At 35.2% G+C, this 18782-nt stretch overlaps 1 protein-coding gene across 1 annotated transcript; it reads right to left on the reverse strand.

Moving 5' to 3' along the window:
- Positions 1 to 18064: 18064 nt before the first annotated feature.
- On the reverse strand, positions 18065 to 18561 carry LOC129908567 (salivary glue protein Sgs-3-like). The gene is made up of 2 exons (XM_055985168.1): positions 18406 to 18561; positions 18065 to 18247 (listed from the first exon to the last, which is right to left on the reverse strand). Exons 1-2 carry the CDS (start codon positions 18559 to 18561, stop codon positions 18065 to 18067), a joined length of 339 nt encoding a protein of 112 aa, XP_055841143.1.
- Positions 18562 to 18782: the final 221 nt, after the last annotated feature.

Genomic DNA, 18782 nt, shown 5'->3' on the forward strand with positions numbered 1-18782 from the left:
ATTTTTGGGTATGACCAAAAGCTTGGCAACGTTTGCACTGCGGAACAACTTTAGATTTTCGGAGTGGTTCAATTTTAACAGCTATGCCCAAGATTGTACTTACTTTATAAATCTCCTCGAGACCTTGTTTACAAAGAGGTAGTAACCTCTTAATTGTCGCCGATTCTCCAGAGGAGTTTTTAATCCTATTTTCTTAAATAGATTGACTGCATCAAGGGCTTGGAAGCCTTTTTGCACAAGATCTTTCACTACTTCCTCGGGAGAGCACGAGGAATGAAGACCTCTGGCTACTACTTTTATTGGCCTTGAAGCTTTGTTCTCATATGAGTACCATTGAGTTTGGTGTTTGCTCAGTTCTTCAGTGACAGATCTATACTCGTCGGCTTCTTTGACTGTGACTTTCCAGTTGTCTTTGTTGTACGATGTGTATTTGCAAGCTTTTTTAGTACATTTTTCTATTATTTACTTAAGATATTAAGTAATTTTTTTGCTGCCGTTAGCGTGAGAGTTTGATAAAACAACAGCTACCACATTATTCGCTTCTTTAGTTTCTGTTAACAACTCTTTATTATTTTCGGTTTTAGAGCTTTTCTGATTTCTTGAACAAGTCTCAGGACTACGTTTACGTTCCTTTGTGTAACGCTTATTTTTCTTTTTCTCAGTTTCAAACCAGAGCTCTTCTTCATCAGTTTGATATTCAGGTTCAATATATTTTGGACTTAATTGAAGCGTGGACTCTGAATCTTTCTTGTCAAGTAAGGAAACTTTCTCTTAGAGTTTTTTCACTTGCAGCTGAAGACTTTGAACTAGAAGTTCAAGTTGTTTTCTTGCCGCTATTTCAATTTGCCATTCTTCTAAGTAGTTCTTTGATTTTGATTGGTCTATCTCTTTGTCTTCGGTGGAACTCTGTTGATTTGTAATGTCGATCTCTTCATTTTTCTTGGTCCCTTTTTCGCTGATGTGTTTAACATCAATAGTATTGTTTGGGGAGTTCTTTGCATCTTTGAACTCCGTCTCGCAATATTTATAAGCAATAACACGGTGTTACAAAAATGAGGTTTTAAAATATACGCGGGCGGAGACCTATCAGGTTTTGTAGAGCTAGTCGCACTGAATACGAAACGGTATTTAAAAATCCCCTAACACCCCCAAAATCTGGAGTTACGGGCAAAAAACGGCTTATTGGACCTTCACCCATTGAAAAAATTCTAAGCTCGACAATTTTTTACCCATTTTCGAGTTTCTGATAGAAGATAAATATACCTTTTTAACAATGTATAAAACATGTAACTAGGTTAAACCACTTAGAATTTATAAGATGTCAAAGTTCAAAAATTCAATTTTTTTTGTCATTTGCCCAACTTCGGCATCAATTTAAAGTATATGTTTTCAAAACAACATGCTATTTAAAAAATATATTCTAAAACTATATCTATTTCTCAATTGATCGAGGTATTTTGAATGAAAATCACTTCAAAATTGGCTTAGAAAAAAAAATTTTTCGATTTCAACCCAGATACAGAAATTCGAACTTTTAGGTATAGAACAAAAATGTTGTTTCGGCACGTAGTAGGATAAGTTGGGCGCCAGGATTTGATAACAAGTTTTTGTAGAGGAGCTTTTTTTTTTTTTTTTTTTTTATAATTAACGCGCACTAAAGGGAGTTAAATACCCTTAATATGTTAAACACAGTGCGAGCTTCAGGAAAATAGGGAGGGATTTAAAAGGAGAAACCGATGCACATTAGTTTTAAAGCTCTGGACATTAAAATGGCAGGGAAAAACAGAGGCGGGTAATATATTCCACATTCGTGTGGTGCGGCTAAAGAAAGAATCTCTGTATTTGACGGTACGTCCGAAGTTGGGCTCAAGGGTAAACTGATGAGCATTCCTAGAAGCGCGAGTATTACGGTTAAATTTTTTCAGGGGAGGAATGCAACTAGCTATTTCATCTGAACATTGTTTATAAAAATAGCGATAAAACAAGGAGAGACATGACACATTACGTCGGTGGTCTAGGGACGCAATTGTCTCAGTTATCGATCTATCATCTATCATTTTGAAAGCACGTTTTTGTATTCTGTCCAAGAAACTCAAATACGTTATCGGAGCACCTGCCCAGATGTGACAATTGTATTCAAGTTTTGGTCGAATGTAAGCTTTATAGATTACAGCTAGATCAGAAGATGAGAAGAATTTCTTGCATTTTCGGAGAAAACCTAAACATTTCGCAGCGTTTTTGGCGACATCGAATATGTGTTCGTTCCACAGAAGGTGGTTTGTTACACTCATACCGAGAATGAAAAGTTTCTCAGTTTCCTCGATGCAAGTGCCACTCATTGATAGTGGCATGGGTGGAAGGTTCCGTTTTCATGATAGTAAGCAGCATTGTGTTTTTGATGCATTAAATTCTACACGATTTCTTATTCCCCATTGAACAATGCTGTCAAGGTCAGAATTTAATGAGCTTATCATATTTTGTCGTTGAAAATCCACATCCGAAGGACATGGGTGTGAATCTTCAAATGAATATGAAAAGCTGAGGGTACTATCATCTGCGAAACAATTTAATGGATTAGAAGTTTCAGAGAGCAAATCATTAATGAAAATGAGAAAGAGAGTCGGAGACAAAACGGAGCCCTGGGGCACACCAGCGTTTATTTTGTGGGTTTCAGACTTGAAACCATCCAATACGACTTGTATTGAACGGCCCGAAAGGTTATTTCTAATCCAATGAAGAAGAGAATCATCGATACCGAATGCATGCATTTTCGATAAGAGAGCTTGATGCCAAACTCTATCAAATGCCTTTGAAATATCAAGCGCAATAATCTTGCTTTCTCCAAAACGATGCAAAGATTTGTTCCACTGTTCGGTGAGATATACCATCAGATCACCAGTGGACCTATTGCTACGAAAGCCGTACTGCCGGTCATTAAGAAGCTTCCGTTCTTCAAGATATTTCTTAAGCTGGAAATTAATCAGCGTTTCCATGACCTTGGAAAGAAGGGACGTGAGCGCAATTGGTCGATAGTTGGAGGGTGAGGAGGATTCGCCTTTTTTAGGGACAGGCTGGACAAATGCGGTTTTCCATCCACTCGGAACGAGTCCAGTAGAGTAGGACAGATGAAAAAGCTTACGCAGTGGTTTTGCCAGCGTGGAAGAACACCTCTTCAGAACGATGGGAGGGATACTATCCGGGCCAGCGGATTTGTGTATGTCAAGGTCTTTCAGGACTCTTGCCACTGTACGAGTGCGAAAGAAGATTCGTCCCATGGAACCGTTTACACACTCAAGTACTGGAGGAGTCATGACACTATCTGGCAGTGTAGAGTTGGCAGCGAACTGCTTTGCTAGGAGATTAGCTTTCTCAACAGAGCTTACAAAGGGAGTGTCATTGAAGACAAGCGTTGGAACCGCAGATGACGAAGAGTTTTTAATGTTTTTAGCAAATGACCAAAAATTTTTACTCCCTGTGGGACATTGAAGTATTTTTTGTCTTAATTTTTGATCATGCAGGAATTTGGTTCGTCGGATATGGGCGTTGCTGACCTTTCTAGCCTGTTTGAACTTTTTCCGGTTTTCCTCAGTGGGATTGGCTTTATAACAACGGAAACTTACCTCTTTATTCCTGATAACCTCTTTACAGCTCGAGTCAAACCATGCATTCTCTTTCGGTTTGATTGTTTTAACCCTATTCGGGATAAAATTTCTCATTCCGGAGAGAATTAAATTTGTGATCATATCTGCACTGGAATCAACGTCACTATCGAGGAAGCATAGCGACCAGTTAAAGTTTTTAAAGAAACCGTTGAGTCCCTCCCAGTTGGCTTTCTCTCTTTGGTGATTTTTCTTTAACTGGATTTTTGAGACATGAGAAATTTGCAGATATGACACAATGATCTGACTTGCCTAGAGGCGATAATACACTAACAGTGTATTTATCTGGGTCCGAGGTAAGAAACAGGTCTAGGGTGTTTTCAGCTTGGCCCACAACGTCCGAAATTCGAGTTGGCTCGTCGACAAGCTGAGTTAGATGGTTTAACTCAGCGAAGATCTCAACATACCTTCCTTCGGGTGTTGTCTGGCCAGAATAGCGAAGCCACGAAGAATTGTGTACATTGAAATCGCCCGTAATGACGATTTCAGTGTGAGGATACAGGGAAACAATCCTTTGGATGGAGTCGGACAGAGCATCAAATTCGTTAGAAGTTGAATTACTGTCCAGGTTGGGGCTCCGATAAATAAAACACGTATGAATGATGCGCTTATTAACCGTGAATTTTAACCACATGAAATTAAAATTTGTGTTTACACACAGGCCGTATTGTGGTTGGAGTTGATAAGCTACATCATTTCTAATATATATGGCGAGACCGTGGTGAGAGAAGAATAATGGCACCAAGCAATACCCATTTAAATTAAATTCAGAACAATCTGAATTTTCACTTATTTGAGTCTCACCTAATGCCAAAACAGCTGGCCTGTTTTGTACAGTGTAAATGTACACATCGCAGAAGTTCGATCTAAGCCCACGAATGTTGGCATAATCGACCCTGAATGTACCTACCATTTAAATATACCAAAACTTTTAAAAACCTTATCCGACAATTAACTATATTGAATATGTTAAATAAATTCCAATTTGGGCTTCAACAAAACAAATTATCACTAGTGTTATGCCTTAGTGATAATTTGTATCGATCCGCCCCTGGTTATTTATTAACACACACAATAATCTATCTGGAAATCAAACTGATAACGATTACGGCATTTTGAGAAGAGGTTCCACTCGCGAAACCACAATCGTTATCAAGTCAGACTGCAAGAAGGATGGGGGGAAGGAAAAGAAAGGATTACTCGTATGCACTGAACACTGAAGGCAATTTGGGAGACGCGAAAGTTTTTGTTTTTTTTTTTTGATAAGCTGTTGATTGTGTGATGCTATTGCAGTGGTTGTTTCTATTGTTTTTGCACTTGGTGGGTATATGATTTTTTTTGTTGTATTTAACACTAGGTATTTGCAAAGTGGGCATTTGTTGTTATTATTTTTTTTTTTAGATGAATTTTTTAATTCTTAATACAAACATTTTTTTCTTTGGGAGGGGGGTCTATCTCCCCCCGTTTAGGTGGGAGGGGCATTTTTCTAAAAAAAAAATTATCAAAAAAAAAAATTATTAAAAAACAACGGCAACACTTACAGTAATAAATGATACCATTTCCAAAAGGCAAAATTGTGCATTTGATTCTAATTTTTAAATCAATATAATATTACCAATAGTTTTTGAAATAATCGATTTCAAAGTTAAAAATATAGGAAAACAAATTTTTGAAACTCATTTTATACTATTTTTGTCCAGACTGTGAATTTTAGTAAAAAAAATTACTCACACAGAAAACTGCCTCAATTGATTCCTTATCGAACCGTGAAAACTATGTTTCTATGTCTTCTAGTTTTTGGGAAAATTGAAAAATTATTTTATCAGATTTTTCTTTTTTCAAAATATTTTTTGTTTTTATTTGTTTTTATTTTTCAATTTTCTCATAAACTAGAAGACATAGAAACATATAATTTTCACGGTTCGATATGGAATTAATTGAGGCAGTTTTCTGTCTAAGTAATTTATTTACTAAAATTCACAGTCTGGACAAAAATAGTATAAAATGAGTTTTAAAAATTTTTTTTTCTCCTATTTTTCACTTTGAAATCGATTATTTCAAAAACTATTGGTAATATTATATTGATTTAAAAATTAGAATCAAATGCACAATTTTGCCTTTTGGAAACGGTATCATTTATTACTGTAAGTGTTGCCGTTGTTTTTTAATAATTTTTTTTTTGATAATTTTTTTTTAGAAAAATGCCCCTCCCACCTAAACGGGGGGAGATAGACCCCCTCCCAAAGAAAAAAAAATGTTTGTATTGAGCTCCTCTACAAAAACCCTTCATCAAATCCTAGCGCCCAACTTATCCTACTACGTGCCGAAACAACATTTTTGTTCTATACCTAAAAGTTCGAATTTCTGTATCTGGGTTGAAATCGAAAAATTTTTTTTTCTAAGCCAATTTTGAAGTGATTTTCATACAAAATACCTCGATCAATTGGGAAATAGATATAGTTTTAGAATATATTTTTTAAATAGCATGTTGTTTTGAAAACATATACTTTAAATTGATGCCGAAGTTGGGCAAATGACAAAAAAAATTGAATTTTTGAACTTTGACATCTTATAAATTCTAAGTGGTTTAACCGAGTTACATGTTTTATATATATTTATCTTCTATCAGAAACTGTAAAAAAATCGAAAATGGATAAAAAATTGTCGAAGCTAGAATTTTTTCAATGGGTGAAGGTCCAAAAAACCGTTTTTTGCCCGTAACTCCAGATTTTGGGGGTGTTAGGGGATTTTCAAATACCGTTTCGTATTCAGTGCGACTAGCTCTACAAAACCTGATAGATCTCCGCCCGCGTATATTTTGAGTGTTACACCGTGTAATTGGTCCAACTTAGAATCCATAGGACCGACCTCTAAAGAGAGTGGATTTACCAGTTTCACTGGATTGCCAATTGGGGTATTTAATCTAGTCGTTTTGTTCATTGCCATAATTTTTTTAACTTAGTGTTCGTACCATAAATAGGTCAGTTACTTCTATCCATAGTTTATATTCAGCCGCCCCACAGAGTACAGACGCTTACCAGTGTGCAGCACAATATGTGTCAGACGCTCTTGGATTTGATTGTGAGCTGGTGCATTCAGAGCGATATTTCTGTTCTTTTGCTCCTAGTTCCTGAAAAGATAACTCAGGTGACTCAGCTCATGGATCGAATGGATCCAACGCTCGTCGTAAGTTGGATATCCAGCACCGCGAGGAGGTGACGATGCGATTTTGCCACGCCAATAAATATTGGACATTTTTTTTGTTTACTGTAATATCTGGCAAATGTAAAATAATTAGAAACTAAAAAAAATAGATGAAAAATAAAAATAAAGTAATAGTTTGAATTCCCTTTGTTTTCACCTTTTAAATACTTAAAAGAAAGACAAAAATTGTTAAAAAAGATATATTTTTTATCTGTTTTTGGTGTGTTTTTGTTGGCATTAAATGGTTGTTATGAAAAAAACTTTTAATTGATTGTTTTGAACTCTTTTAATTTTGCTGCCTATTTTAATTCTCGAATTCACATCACCTGTTGATATTATTTGAAATGGTTCTTACCACATAGGAGAAAATTTATTTTTCCTTGCGGGATTTTTTAACAAAACATTTTGCCCTACTTTAAAAACAATGGTTTTATCACCCTTATCGTAGTTTACCTTCGATTTAATATTAGCTCTCTCGAGATTCTCGTTAGCCAACCTGTGGGCTTCCCCGAGTTGATATTTGAGAATTAGAGGGTAGTCATCACCGTTATAAAGTGGCGTAGTTTTTCTGTTCAGGTTAGTTGGCATTTCGAACTCAAACCACTCACTGGTCCCAATTTCTTTAGTCTTTCGTCGCAAAAGATCTAAGATATTTGGCTAGAGGTCGTTGACTTCGCTCCCATGAACCATTGGCTTGAGGATGGTACTTTGTAGTGTGGAGTTTCTTCACGCCTAGTAACTTGCATGTCTGTGAAAAAATCTTCGACGTGAAGTTTGCACCATTATCAGTCACGAGCTACTTTGGAATTCTGTATCTTGTCACAATTTGTTCGTAAAAGGCTCTAGCCACTGTCGAAGCTTCCATATCAGGAAGAGCCGCACAGTCCATGAACTTTGTTAAGTCATCCTGAAAAGTCAAAATATATCTGTTTCCCGAATAAGACAGGGGAAGGCCACTTGGAGTGTCAGTTATCACCATGGGCATTTTATTAGTGGGGGTACACTTATTCTGCTGGCACTGTGGACAATTTTTAACGAAACTTTTAACGTCCTTGGACATACGTTTCCATTTAAATTGTTGTCTAATGCGAGCCAGCGTTTTCTTATACCCTTGATGACAGTGGCGTATCCAGAAAAAAATTTGGAGGGGGCTAGAAAATTTTTCAAACATTTTTTAGAGGGGTACGAAAAATTTTTCTCTCTATTTTATTCACCTTTGATCGAGAGTGAAGCGCTGTGCTGCGATACTGAAAGTGGTATAGTAGCATTTAACTGCTCTCGACGTCGACAGCTTCGTACTGCTGTCTCCTGTTTTTAAAGTTCTTGTTCCGCAATTCGACCGAAAGTGAATTGAAATCACTTTTAGATTTCACGTGAAATAAAATATCATATTCTTCATTTGGATCAATTTCAAAAACTTCGAAATTGCTTCGAACTGTCATAGCTGAAGGATCATCCTTTTTAATTTTGTTTCTGAAGTTAAATTATTACTGCTGGATGCAATTTTATCGGCAATTTTAATGAAAAAAAAAGAAGAATTCAAGAGAAAAAATAAGGAGACACAAATAAGTTATGATAATATTTTGTCCAAAAATTATAGATTCATTGAAAAAGGCACCAAATTTACAAACAGAAATAATGTGAATTGAATTCGATCAGAAAATCTAAATGAGTGAAAAATGCAGAAAGTGAAAGTCTAGAAACTAATTTTCCATTAAATTATTTTAGATGTTTAATTCGAAATATATATTTTTTCGTAATATGTTGCTTTTATAATCCGAATTCGAAGTCCAAACTGGCATTTGCTGAAAGAAACCATTAGTTACATATGTTGACCACTAAGATTTTGAGATATCAAATATTTCTATTTCCAATAGCTTTGAGAAGTATATAATTTTTGAAAAAAGTGTTTATCGAGATTGCATAAGAACTTTTGCAAGATTACACGGTGATGATATTCGACGTACGTATTATATTAAAAAGTGATCTGAAGAATTTCGAATTGGACTTAAATCCGAAAAAAACCACCCAACCCCCAGCTACAGCTAAGGCTCTTACTCAAACAAACACAAATAGCCGTTTCAGAACTTGGAGGGGGCTCGAGCATCTGAGCTGCCTCTAAATCTATAAGATTTACGAACAAGTTTCAGTGAAGCATATACATTACAATGAAATTATGTAAAAAATAACATGATCTGGAAGGCTTGGGGGGGGCTTGAGCCCCCTGAGCCCCCCCCCCTCAATACGCCACTGCTTGATGACCTCCAAGTGCAGAATTATGGAAATCTTTTAACACCGTTTCAATTTCGTTTCTGTCTGTTAACAATTCAGGGGATTCAGTTTTTTTTGGTAACATTGGGACCGTCTTGTTGACCTGGTGAATTTAACAAAGGTGTCTTAGATGCTTTGGACCGAGTTCAAATACCCAGACAGTGCTCCTATTGAGGTATGCGACTAGTTAAAATAGCCAGACAATGCTCCTCTTGAGGTATGCAACTAAGGGCATCCGTATTCATGTTCAACTTAAAAGGTTTGTATTCTATTTAAAAACGTACTCCAAAAGCTTATGACAGAACATGCACAACCGAGCTGTGGGGTCTTTCACATGGAAAACCCCCTTGTGGTTGATGATCCGTACAAACAGTGAAGGCACAACCTAACAAGTATGTACGAAAATTATTAACAGCTTCCCTTTCTGTAGTAGAATACCTTTTTTCAGTTTTACTTAAGCCTGGTACGCTGCTCGCGCTAAATTTTAGCGGAGATAAAATTCCCATACAAGTTATCGATAACTTGTATGGGATCCATTTTATCTCGCCTAAAAATTTTCGATAATTTGTATGGGAGCTAAAATTTAACGCGAGCAGCGTACCAGGCTTTAATGAACGACTTGCGTAGGCTATCGGTTTATCCGAGCCAACTTTTATCTGCGACAAGACTGCACCCTGCAAACCAAACCTCAGTAGTTTAGGGGAAAATACAACCACCAACAAAGCTTATTTTGAGGATGTATGTGTTTCCTTATTTACCAAAATCTCTCCCCTCCAAAAATAGAAGTTTTGTTTCTTCTGAAAAAATAAACTCTTCTTTGATAAATGGGAGGAAAAGAGCGCGATGTATGCAATGCACAAAGTTTTGTGTCTTTTGTAATGGCGGCTCGCGTTTGATTTGACTTTTCCTACATTTTATATTTTCTAGTGAAACCAGTAAAACCCTGATAGCAACAGCAACATCAAAAAAATTTTTCGCTGCTCCATTTGAAGAATAAAAATAAAAACAATTTAATTTAAAAAATATATAATCTTCTCAGTGTTGAGTGTTATTTGTGAAAACTATTTTCTCTAAACCAGGCATGTCAAACTTGCGGCCCGCGGGCCGCATGCGGCCCACATCGTACATTTCTGCGGCCCAAGCTTAACTTAGGACAACTTGCATTTTCAATTTTTTTACATTCAATTTTTGTTTAAAAAATAAAATTTAAATGTCTTTAATGAACACAAACAAACCGGGGAATCCAATGAGATTGTTTTGAATTTCTCCATTTCAACACTGCACATGCACACACCCGTTACGAGAGGAATGGCTGTAAGAAAGTTTTTCACTTTTTTGCGATTTATGTCACTTGACAATCGCAATGGCGAATTTCCAGGGAATATGAGTTCTTCATGGTGAAAAGGCCAACAAAAATGTTTCGTATTGAAAAAAGCTTTTTTTTTGCTGTAATTATAGCATTGGAGAAAATAATTGTTTATCTTTTCTAGAGCGCAGATTGACCAATGGGAAAGCTGTAAAAAAGCCCCATACGATTTGTTTCATTCTAAATGAATTTTTGCGGAAAAGCTCTGAAATTGTTTATTTGTAAAAAAAAAAGATATATTTCGAATTCCAAACAACCAAAAATTTGATCTGAAGTCGACTTGCAGTCGCTACTTTTCCTTAATAAATTCCAATGAAAAAAAGTCGCTAATTTTTCCCAAAAAATCGGTCCTTTTTAAATCTCTTTTTGAGACGGATTTATAAATATAGAATCAGTACCTAATCACTTGCAAATGTAGGTACGAGGTAATCGAAATTCAGTGTCACTCCGTTTTAAGATCTAAATTCGACGAAGTTGGGATGCCTGAATTTTACAAGTATCTAATAGCAGATTTGAAATAAATAGAAAATAATTTTCATTATTTCTTCACTTTGTTTAAATAGAAAATTGACATATGAAATCATTTGTATGTTTGGAAGCACTTATCGATGCGAGCAGCTGTTTTCACTTGAAATAAGTCACCTGTTAGATCCAGAATAACAGATCTAAACCTGGGGTCTATTTTAAAAGAAATAACTTCTACTAAATTTTCACCACAAGTAGAGAAGATATTAGAAGAAAAGAGATGCAAAGTGTCAGGCAGAAAACATTAATATTACTACATTTATTGTTCTTGTTCGTAATAATAAATCTATTTCATACAAATTCTAACTGTTTCTTTTTTTTTGCGGCCCATAGAAATGTAGACCCTGCTATTTTGGCCCGTGAAAGCCATTGAGTTTGACACGCCTGCTCTAAACAATAGCTGTGTTTTTTTGGCATTGCTATCCGTATCCGCAGTTGGCGTTTACATGCATTACAAAAACAACACGCAGCTGCCGATAGGAATAGAAGCTAAACAAAGCTGCGGATAGAAATTTGATGTAGTGTTTAAATTTATGTTTTCCTTTCTCTTGGTGCGTGCATATGAATTTTTGGTCAATGTTGATATTTGGGAAATCCTACTGCGGATAGCTTTGCCAAAAAAACACCCCTAATATCTACCACACAAATTCTTCGGCACGCCACAAAAATTTATTTCCACCATCAAAATGCACAGCCTCAGCCTTGTGCATTTAGAAAAAAAAAAGTAATACAAAAATGATACAAAAACAACCACCAATTGATTTGGAAAATAAAGGTATGCTGATTATAAAATTGATAAATTATAAAGTTGTTGATTTTTCTGTCTTTTAGTGGCGATCAATTCCAGACATCATTGACTGAGTTTACAGCAGCTTCAGCCTTGAGCATTTAGAAAAAAAAAATCAAAACAAGATACAAAAACTACCACCAAAGTGCAGACTGCAGACTATTTTTTTCTTTTTCATCTTTCTAAACTGGCCAGGCCACAGTCGCGTGCCCAAGGATCTTTTTTTTATGTATTTTGTTTTAAAAAAAAAACTATTTTGTGTTTTTCCAATAAAATATTAAATAATAGTTGTTTAAAAGAATTGTTTGTTTGTTTTGAAGATTTTTTTATTTTCAGATGAAATTAAAATATGGATTTTAGCAATACGGATATAAACCCATGAAAGTGCTATAAATAAGTACTTTAAAAGTACAAGTTTCAGTGCTTTTTCTGTTGGTAAAAAAGTACTGGAAAATGTACATCAGAACCACTTCCAGAAGTGCTTCGCTGATGCACTTTTGAAGTACATTTGTCTGTACTGCTTCACGTATTTTAACACAACTTGTTTTACAAGGATCAGGGGTGGCACCGTTCTCTGAACATACATGACCTAAATATACGACTTCTTTACACAAAAAATTACATTTTTCGGTATTGAGTTTATTAATCTCGTCTCTAGCAATCTGAGGCAAACGATATTTTTTTTGATTATTTGCTGCTTGATCTGACTTTACTGGGATCTTATGAGTTAACACTTTAGTATACGTAAGTGGGTCACCTTCTAAGTGGAAAATGTCATTAAACTGAATGCATATATTTTCGATTGCCTGTCTCTCCTCTCTATTGAGATCTGAACTAATGTTCAACGTATTCAGGAGCTTAGAGATTCGTTTATTTGGCTCCTGTTCTGTAACGCTAAAAATTGAACGATTTATCTTGTCTTGGGTTTGCACCCGAAACTTATTAAAATTTTGAAACATTTTTTTTTTGTTTACTTGGGCTTATCAATGAAAATTGTGATACCATCTTTCTGTTGTTATCCAAAAAATTTAGTGTTTTGGTAACAGAGTCAATTATAGCACGGTTCCAATGAATATCCCGACCTATTAAACCATCGGCGGGTATGTCTGTCAGACCACAATGTGCCATTTTAAGGAAACTTTTATACGATAAGACTACGCAAATGCTCCACCTAACTTTCGTATTTCTTTTGAACAAAATTTGGTTTTCTTATTTAAAACGCTATTTTTTAAAAGGCTTAAATCTGCACCTGTACCTTTACCTCCTTTTGCCCCAGGAAAATTTCATTCTACGAAAACGTCGTTTTTATTAAACATATTTATTAGACAAAATCGACTTCGCTTTATGTCACAAAATCTATTTGTTTTGAAGATACTTTTACATTTATTGGCTATCTGTATTATATATTCATTTACATAAATGTATGCTAGTAAAAATAAGTTAAAAAACAGACCCATTAAGTTCCTCACTTGTTTTTGTATTCAAGCTAATTGTGAAGGAAGGTTTCGGAAAAATACAATTTTTAAAACATTTTAGAGAAATAGTTGGAGGTATTTTGTTCCTACTTAAAAAGGAGTCCTACTTTTACTTTTAAGCGTTATACCTTTGTCTGGGGACTTCTCGTTGTTATCCAAATTTAGTTTTTTCCTTAAAGTTTTGCCTTCATAAATATTTTTCTTTGGGGAATTAGTTTTTTTGGTGACTAAGATTTTTTTGTCAATAGTTTTTGAAGTATTTGGGGCACAGCTCAGTTGTTTAGGCCAGGCGTCGGTAGTCTCGAGTCGCGTAAATTTACCTCACTGCAAACTTAACTGTGAGTAAATAAGTGTCTCCCTACTTGTGATAGCCTTAAGTTCCCGTAACACATGAATTTCGTCACCTTGGTCTTTGGATCGTTTTTCCAATTGAAGGATTTCTTCTATCAATTGATCTTCAGACCTTTCTGTTCTATTCATAAAAATATAACAAAATACTGGAGCTAATTAAACCAACCTTATATTATTATACGGTTCCCAACAAAAAAAGTATTCATGCAAAAAAAAAAAATAATATTTTTACCGCGATCTACGCCAGCAAAAACCGTTTTATTTTCAACTTCAGATTTGAATTAAGAACATTAAAATCTATTTGAAATGTATGTTTTGGCTTACGGGAAAAATAATTTCTCAGTTTTATTGAACATTAGCCGTTTTTTATTATCACTTGATCCATATAGATCATTAATTAAAATGTATTACAACAACTACATGAGATCTTGCTTTTCATCAGGATCACGAATAATGATCTTGCTTTTCATCAGGATCATGAATCGTGATCTTGCAAGATCTCATGTAGTTGTTGTAATACATTTTAATTAATAACACCGGCACACAAAAGAAAAAAAGTGTCATGCACGCTGAAACCGAATTTCATGTCCGTTTGGCCCGGTCATCCTCCAGTTTTGAGCTGTGACTGCATTTTGTTTGAATTTGTATGCTTTTTTTTTTTAGTTTTATGCATTTTTCTCAAAACTGAAGGGTGTTCGGGACTTGAAATTCGAATTCAGCGGGTCCAAAAACATATAGAAAGATAGGTCTGGTTCCTGGTACATGAAACTTTTTTTTTTGGTGTGCCGGGGATGAAAGCGACATGTCGCGAAAGTGCCAGCACACCAAAAAAAAAGTTGTATGTAGTAGGAACCAGACCTATCTTTCTATATGTTTTTGGACACGCTGAATCCGAATTTCAAGTCCGTTTTGCCCGGTCACCCTCCAGTTTTGAGAAAACTGTAAAAAAGACCCCAAAAACGGCAAAAAACTTCCTTTTTGTTAGTTTTTTGCATTTTACTCAAAACTGGAGGGTGACAGGGCCAAACGGACTTGAAATTCGGATTCAGCGTGCCCAAAAACACATAGTAAGATAGGTCTGGTTCCTGGTACATGACACTTTTTTTATTTTGTGTGCGGGGTAATATAAATGGATCAAGTGATAATAAAAAACGGCTATTGAAACTTTTCATTATATCATGTTTTAGGTATTTACTTAAAAACATAGTTAGCAACCATATAACCGCAATGTTTTCAATTTTCTTATGAAACATAAATAGAAGAGATCTCAAAATTGTGCTAATTGAAAAAAATTCATCAAATAGCGTAATAAGAGGTTTTAAAGTGTGTTTTACTAATTTGGCATTTTTTGGACTTTGTTTTTAAAATTTTTATATTTTTTTTAAAGAATATTAATCTATGAATCCTAAATCTAAGATCTGACACCTTTTTGTCATGAATTTAGCCCGATTTCTAGCTTATATACTGTTTTGAAAATGATGTGATGATACAAGAAAAAACCAACCAATCAAATCAATTCTGGGGAAAACGAATGCATACATGCATAAACATAAACACATGCATGCACAACCATATACATATACGCTAAGAATAAGAAGTACAGGAATGGGTGTATATCATGGTATAAAAAGACAAGTGTTGTGCCCTCTTCCATACCTACCAGAGGAAATCGTCGTGCGTTGAACTCAGCACACTTCAATTGTAATGTTCACTTTGATTGTCCATTCGGATATTGTTTTGGGTCAATCAAAGTGCAATAAGACAATAATTGAATTGTGCTGACTCTTTAAACGTGCCGACGATTATCCACTGAGGAAGTTGGGCTCGCGACGATCGGAATGACAAGACAAGGTGAGTCTAACTTAAAACGTGAACAAGTAGAGTTGTGTTAATTTAATCACTGCGTTATCCCAAGGTATAACTTATTTAGGTTATAACATTGGCGCAGCCAGATTATTAGAGCCGCCAACTTACAAAATGGGGTAATAAGGTTTTGACGTTTAATAATTGGCAATGTCAAAAACAACAACAATTTCCAAGACAAATTTGTTTACAACAACAACAAAACCTTAAGTAGCCATTTTTAAGTTTTGACAGTTCTCGATACAGAGTTATTTCTAATGATCATACCTTCTCTTTTTATACCATATATCACTTTTATAAGCCCCTTTCCATTGTAGGTGGGAATTTACTCATGAGTAGATCTAGTACTGAAATTAACACATGATCTTCTACTCGAGGAAATAGGAATGTTTAGTTGTTGTACTAGATTTCTACTCACGAGTAAACTACCACCTCCAATGGAACAAGGCTATAGTGTAGGATAGCGTGGAAAAAAAACTGTCAAAAATAAATCCAACGCTGTCATTCGAGCCATTCTGGTGTGTGATAGAAATAAAACCAAAGTGTTATTCAAATTCAAAAACCCTTTAAAATCATTCTTTAACACAATTGCAAAAACTTTTATAGAATTAAATAGTGAGAAAATAAGTCTTAGTTAATAAAAAACAAATAAAACAATAAAAACAATAATGTATTGCTGTGTAAAATTGTTCAAAAGAAATTTTTATAACCATTCAGAGACCCTTTCCTTTCACATGTGAATACGCTTAATTTGCAACATAAATATATGTAAAGTGAATTTATTCATATAAATAGATTATGGTAGAATAATTTAGAATTGTTTTCTGGTAGAATTAAGCCATAAAAATAATAAAATTTGTTAAAAAAAATCCACAGCTGTCAAATTGAAAATCTCGCAAACAGGGGTGTATTTATTTTTGTTTGGTGATGGTAAGGCGCTGCAACCGCCGGGCGCCCTAATGTGAAATTATTCTTTCCATTTGTCATTTTTTTTCTCGCTAGCACAAGTTTAATGTGAAAAAGAGTATATACATTCAGCCGTATTTATGAGATTTACTTAAATTGGTTCTTAAAGGTTGTTTAGTTAAGCTTGCTTAAATATTTAATTCGCCTTTAAGCAACGTTGCTTAAATTTTTATTTATAATAGAATTTCCACAGATGATTAACTAATCGATAGTTTTGTCAAAAAATGAATTGACTAATTGACTTATCTAGTACAAAATACTATCACATTTAAGAAACATCACGTGGTTTTTGACAGCTTGAGGGTATGTTAACAAAAATTCTTAACCTTGACTGCAAAAAAAAAAACACATTAGGTCGTTTTTGATGATTTTGCTTTCGTCGGGTTCCTTAATAAAATGCACAGAGCAAAGTCAGAGAGCATTGATTTTTTTTATTTGTATTAACCATTTTAATTTTGTTTTTAACATTCTTTAATTTTAATTTTAAATTCAAACTCATTTTAGAGAATAATTTCATTGCAAACCAAAATGACGCCTTCACCCCCTTAGAGGATATAATATATGGAGTGCTTGTGCTGTTAGTTCCGTGAAGCTTTTATATAGGGCTGTAGTTTCTTTATGTTTTTCGATGAGTGCATGCCTCTATTTTATTTTCTGATGATGGCTGTCATCAAAAAGCGTGTTTATTTAAAGCTGCGGAACCGGACTTGCAATGAAAAACGAAGGCAGTGACCCCTATCCCTTAGCACTCCATATATTATAATATAATATTATCCTCTAAGTTCACCCCACACCCTAGATAAATTATTACCATGATACCGAGCTCACGATCTTAGTAATAATTCATATGTGGCCAAATAAATCTTAAAATGGCTCTTAGCAAGCTCTAAACGCGGTGAATGGCGTTTAAGTCTAGGCCTGGTCGCCTGGTACGCTGTTCGAGCTAAATTTTAGTTCCCATACAAATTATCGAAAAATTTTATCCGAGCTAAAATGAGTCCCATACAAATTATCGATAACTTCTATGGGATTTTTATCTCAAGCCTGGTACGCTGTTCGCGCTAAATTTTAGCCGAGATAAAAATCCCATACAAGTTATCGATAATTTGTATGGGACTCATTTTAGCTCGGATAAAATTTTTCGATAATTTGTATGGGAGCTAAAATTTAGCTCGAACAGCGTACCAGGCTTAAAGCACGTTGCTTAAATGTGTACATTTTTTATAAATACACATTTTGTACTTAAAAGCTATTTAGATTTTGTTTAACGTTAAACAACATTTAAGATTCTTTTATAAATATGGCTGAATTGTTTTTAAGATCAAAAAATTAAGCTTAAATTAAGCCAGAAATATGTTTGAAAATTTTCATTTAAGTACTTTTACATTTTTAAGCAAATGTATTTAAAGCTTAAATGCCAAACGTGTGGTAATTAAAAGTTTGTGTGGATGGTTGGAGTTCTTCATCTACCGTTGGCTGGAACTCAGGTGAGTACGTGTTGACAGAAGCCTGGAATGTGTTGGAACCGATAGCTCTTGGATGAGATGCTGTTCCAGCTGTCCCAGCTACTGTCGCAGCAGCTCTTGATGTGCCAGCTTTATTTTGTTGTTGGTGATGGTATTGTTGTCGTTGTAGTTGTTGTTGTGGTTGTTGTTGTTGTTGTTGTTGCGTGTGTTGTTGTTATTGCGTGTGTTGGTGTTGTTGCGTGTGCTGGTGTTGTTGTTGAACGGTGTTGTAGTGCAGAAGCGAGTGGTGTCTTTGTTGGCAGAAATGACAGCAGCTGAAACTATAGCAGTCCTTAATCATATGTCCATATGAAAGGAAGTTTTCTCAGACTTTAAGTCTAAGAATGACATCTCTTCGTCGTGTGTAGTTCGCATTCAGGAACAACTGGCACCTCCACAACGAATGCTGACCCTGATTGCACAGTTTGCATACAAGACGTTCCGCAGGTGATATCTTCGGTGCCAACTTGGATGACTGCTTGGGTGTTTGCTTGACATGAAAAGCTTTCGTTTTTGGAGGTTGGAAACGTTTGGTGTTGGTGGTAGACTCGTCCTTGCTTCGACTCGTTCCGGATTCATGTTGGACCATGACCTCAAGTGTGCGGAATCTAATTCCCAAAATGTCGGTGAGTTCTTGAAATGTTGGTAGCTCTTTATTACTACCCAACTTCTCTTCCCACAGTTTTTGAGTATAGCTTGGTAACTTTTGAAGAAGAAACCATATCAGCACGATGTCCCATGAAGACACAAAAAATGTAATTTATCGATATCATCAATAGATGTGTTATTGTGTACAATGGACTGAAACCT

Source organism: Episyrphus balteatus, chromosome 1 (genome assembly GCF_945859705.1).
Source record: "Episyrphus balteatus chromosome 1, idEpiBalt1.1, whole genome shotgun sequence".
NCBI lineage: Eukaryota > Metazoa > Arthropoda > Insecta > Diptera > Syrphidae > Episyrphus > Episyrphus balteatus.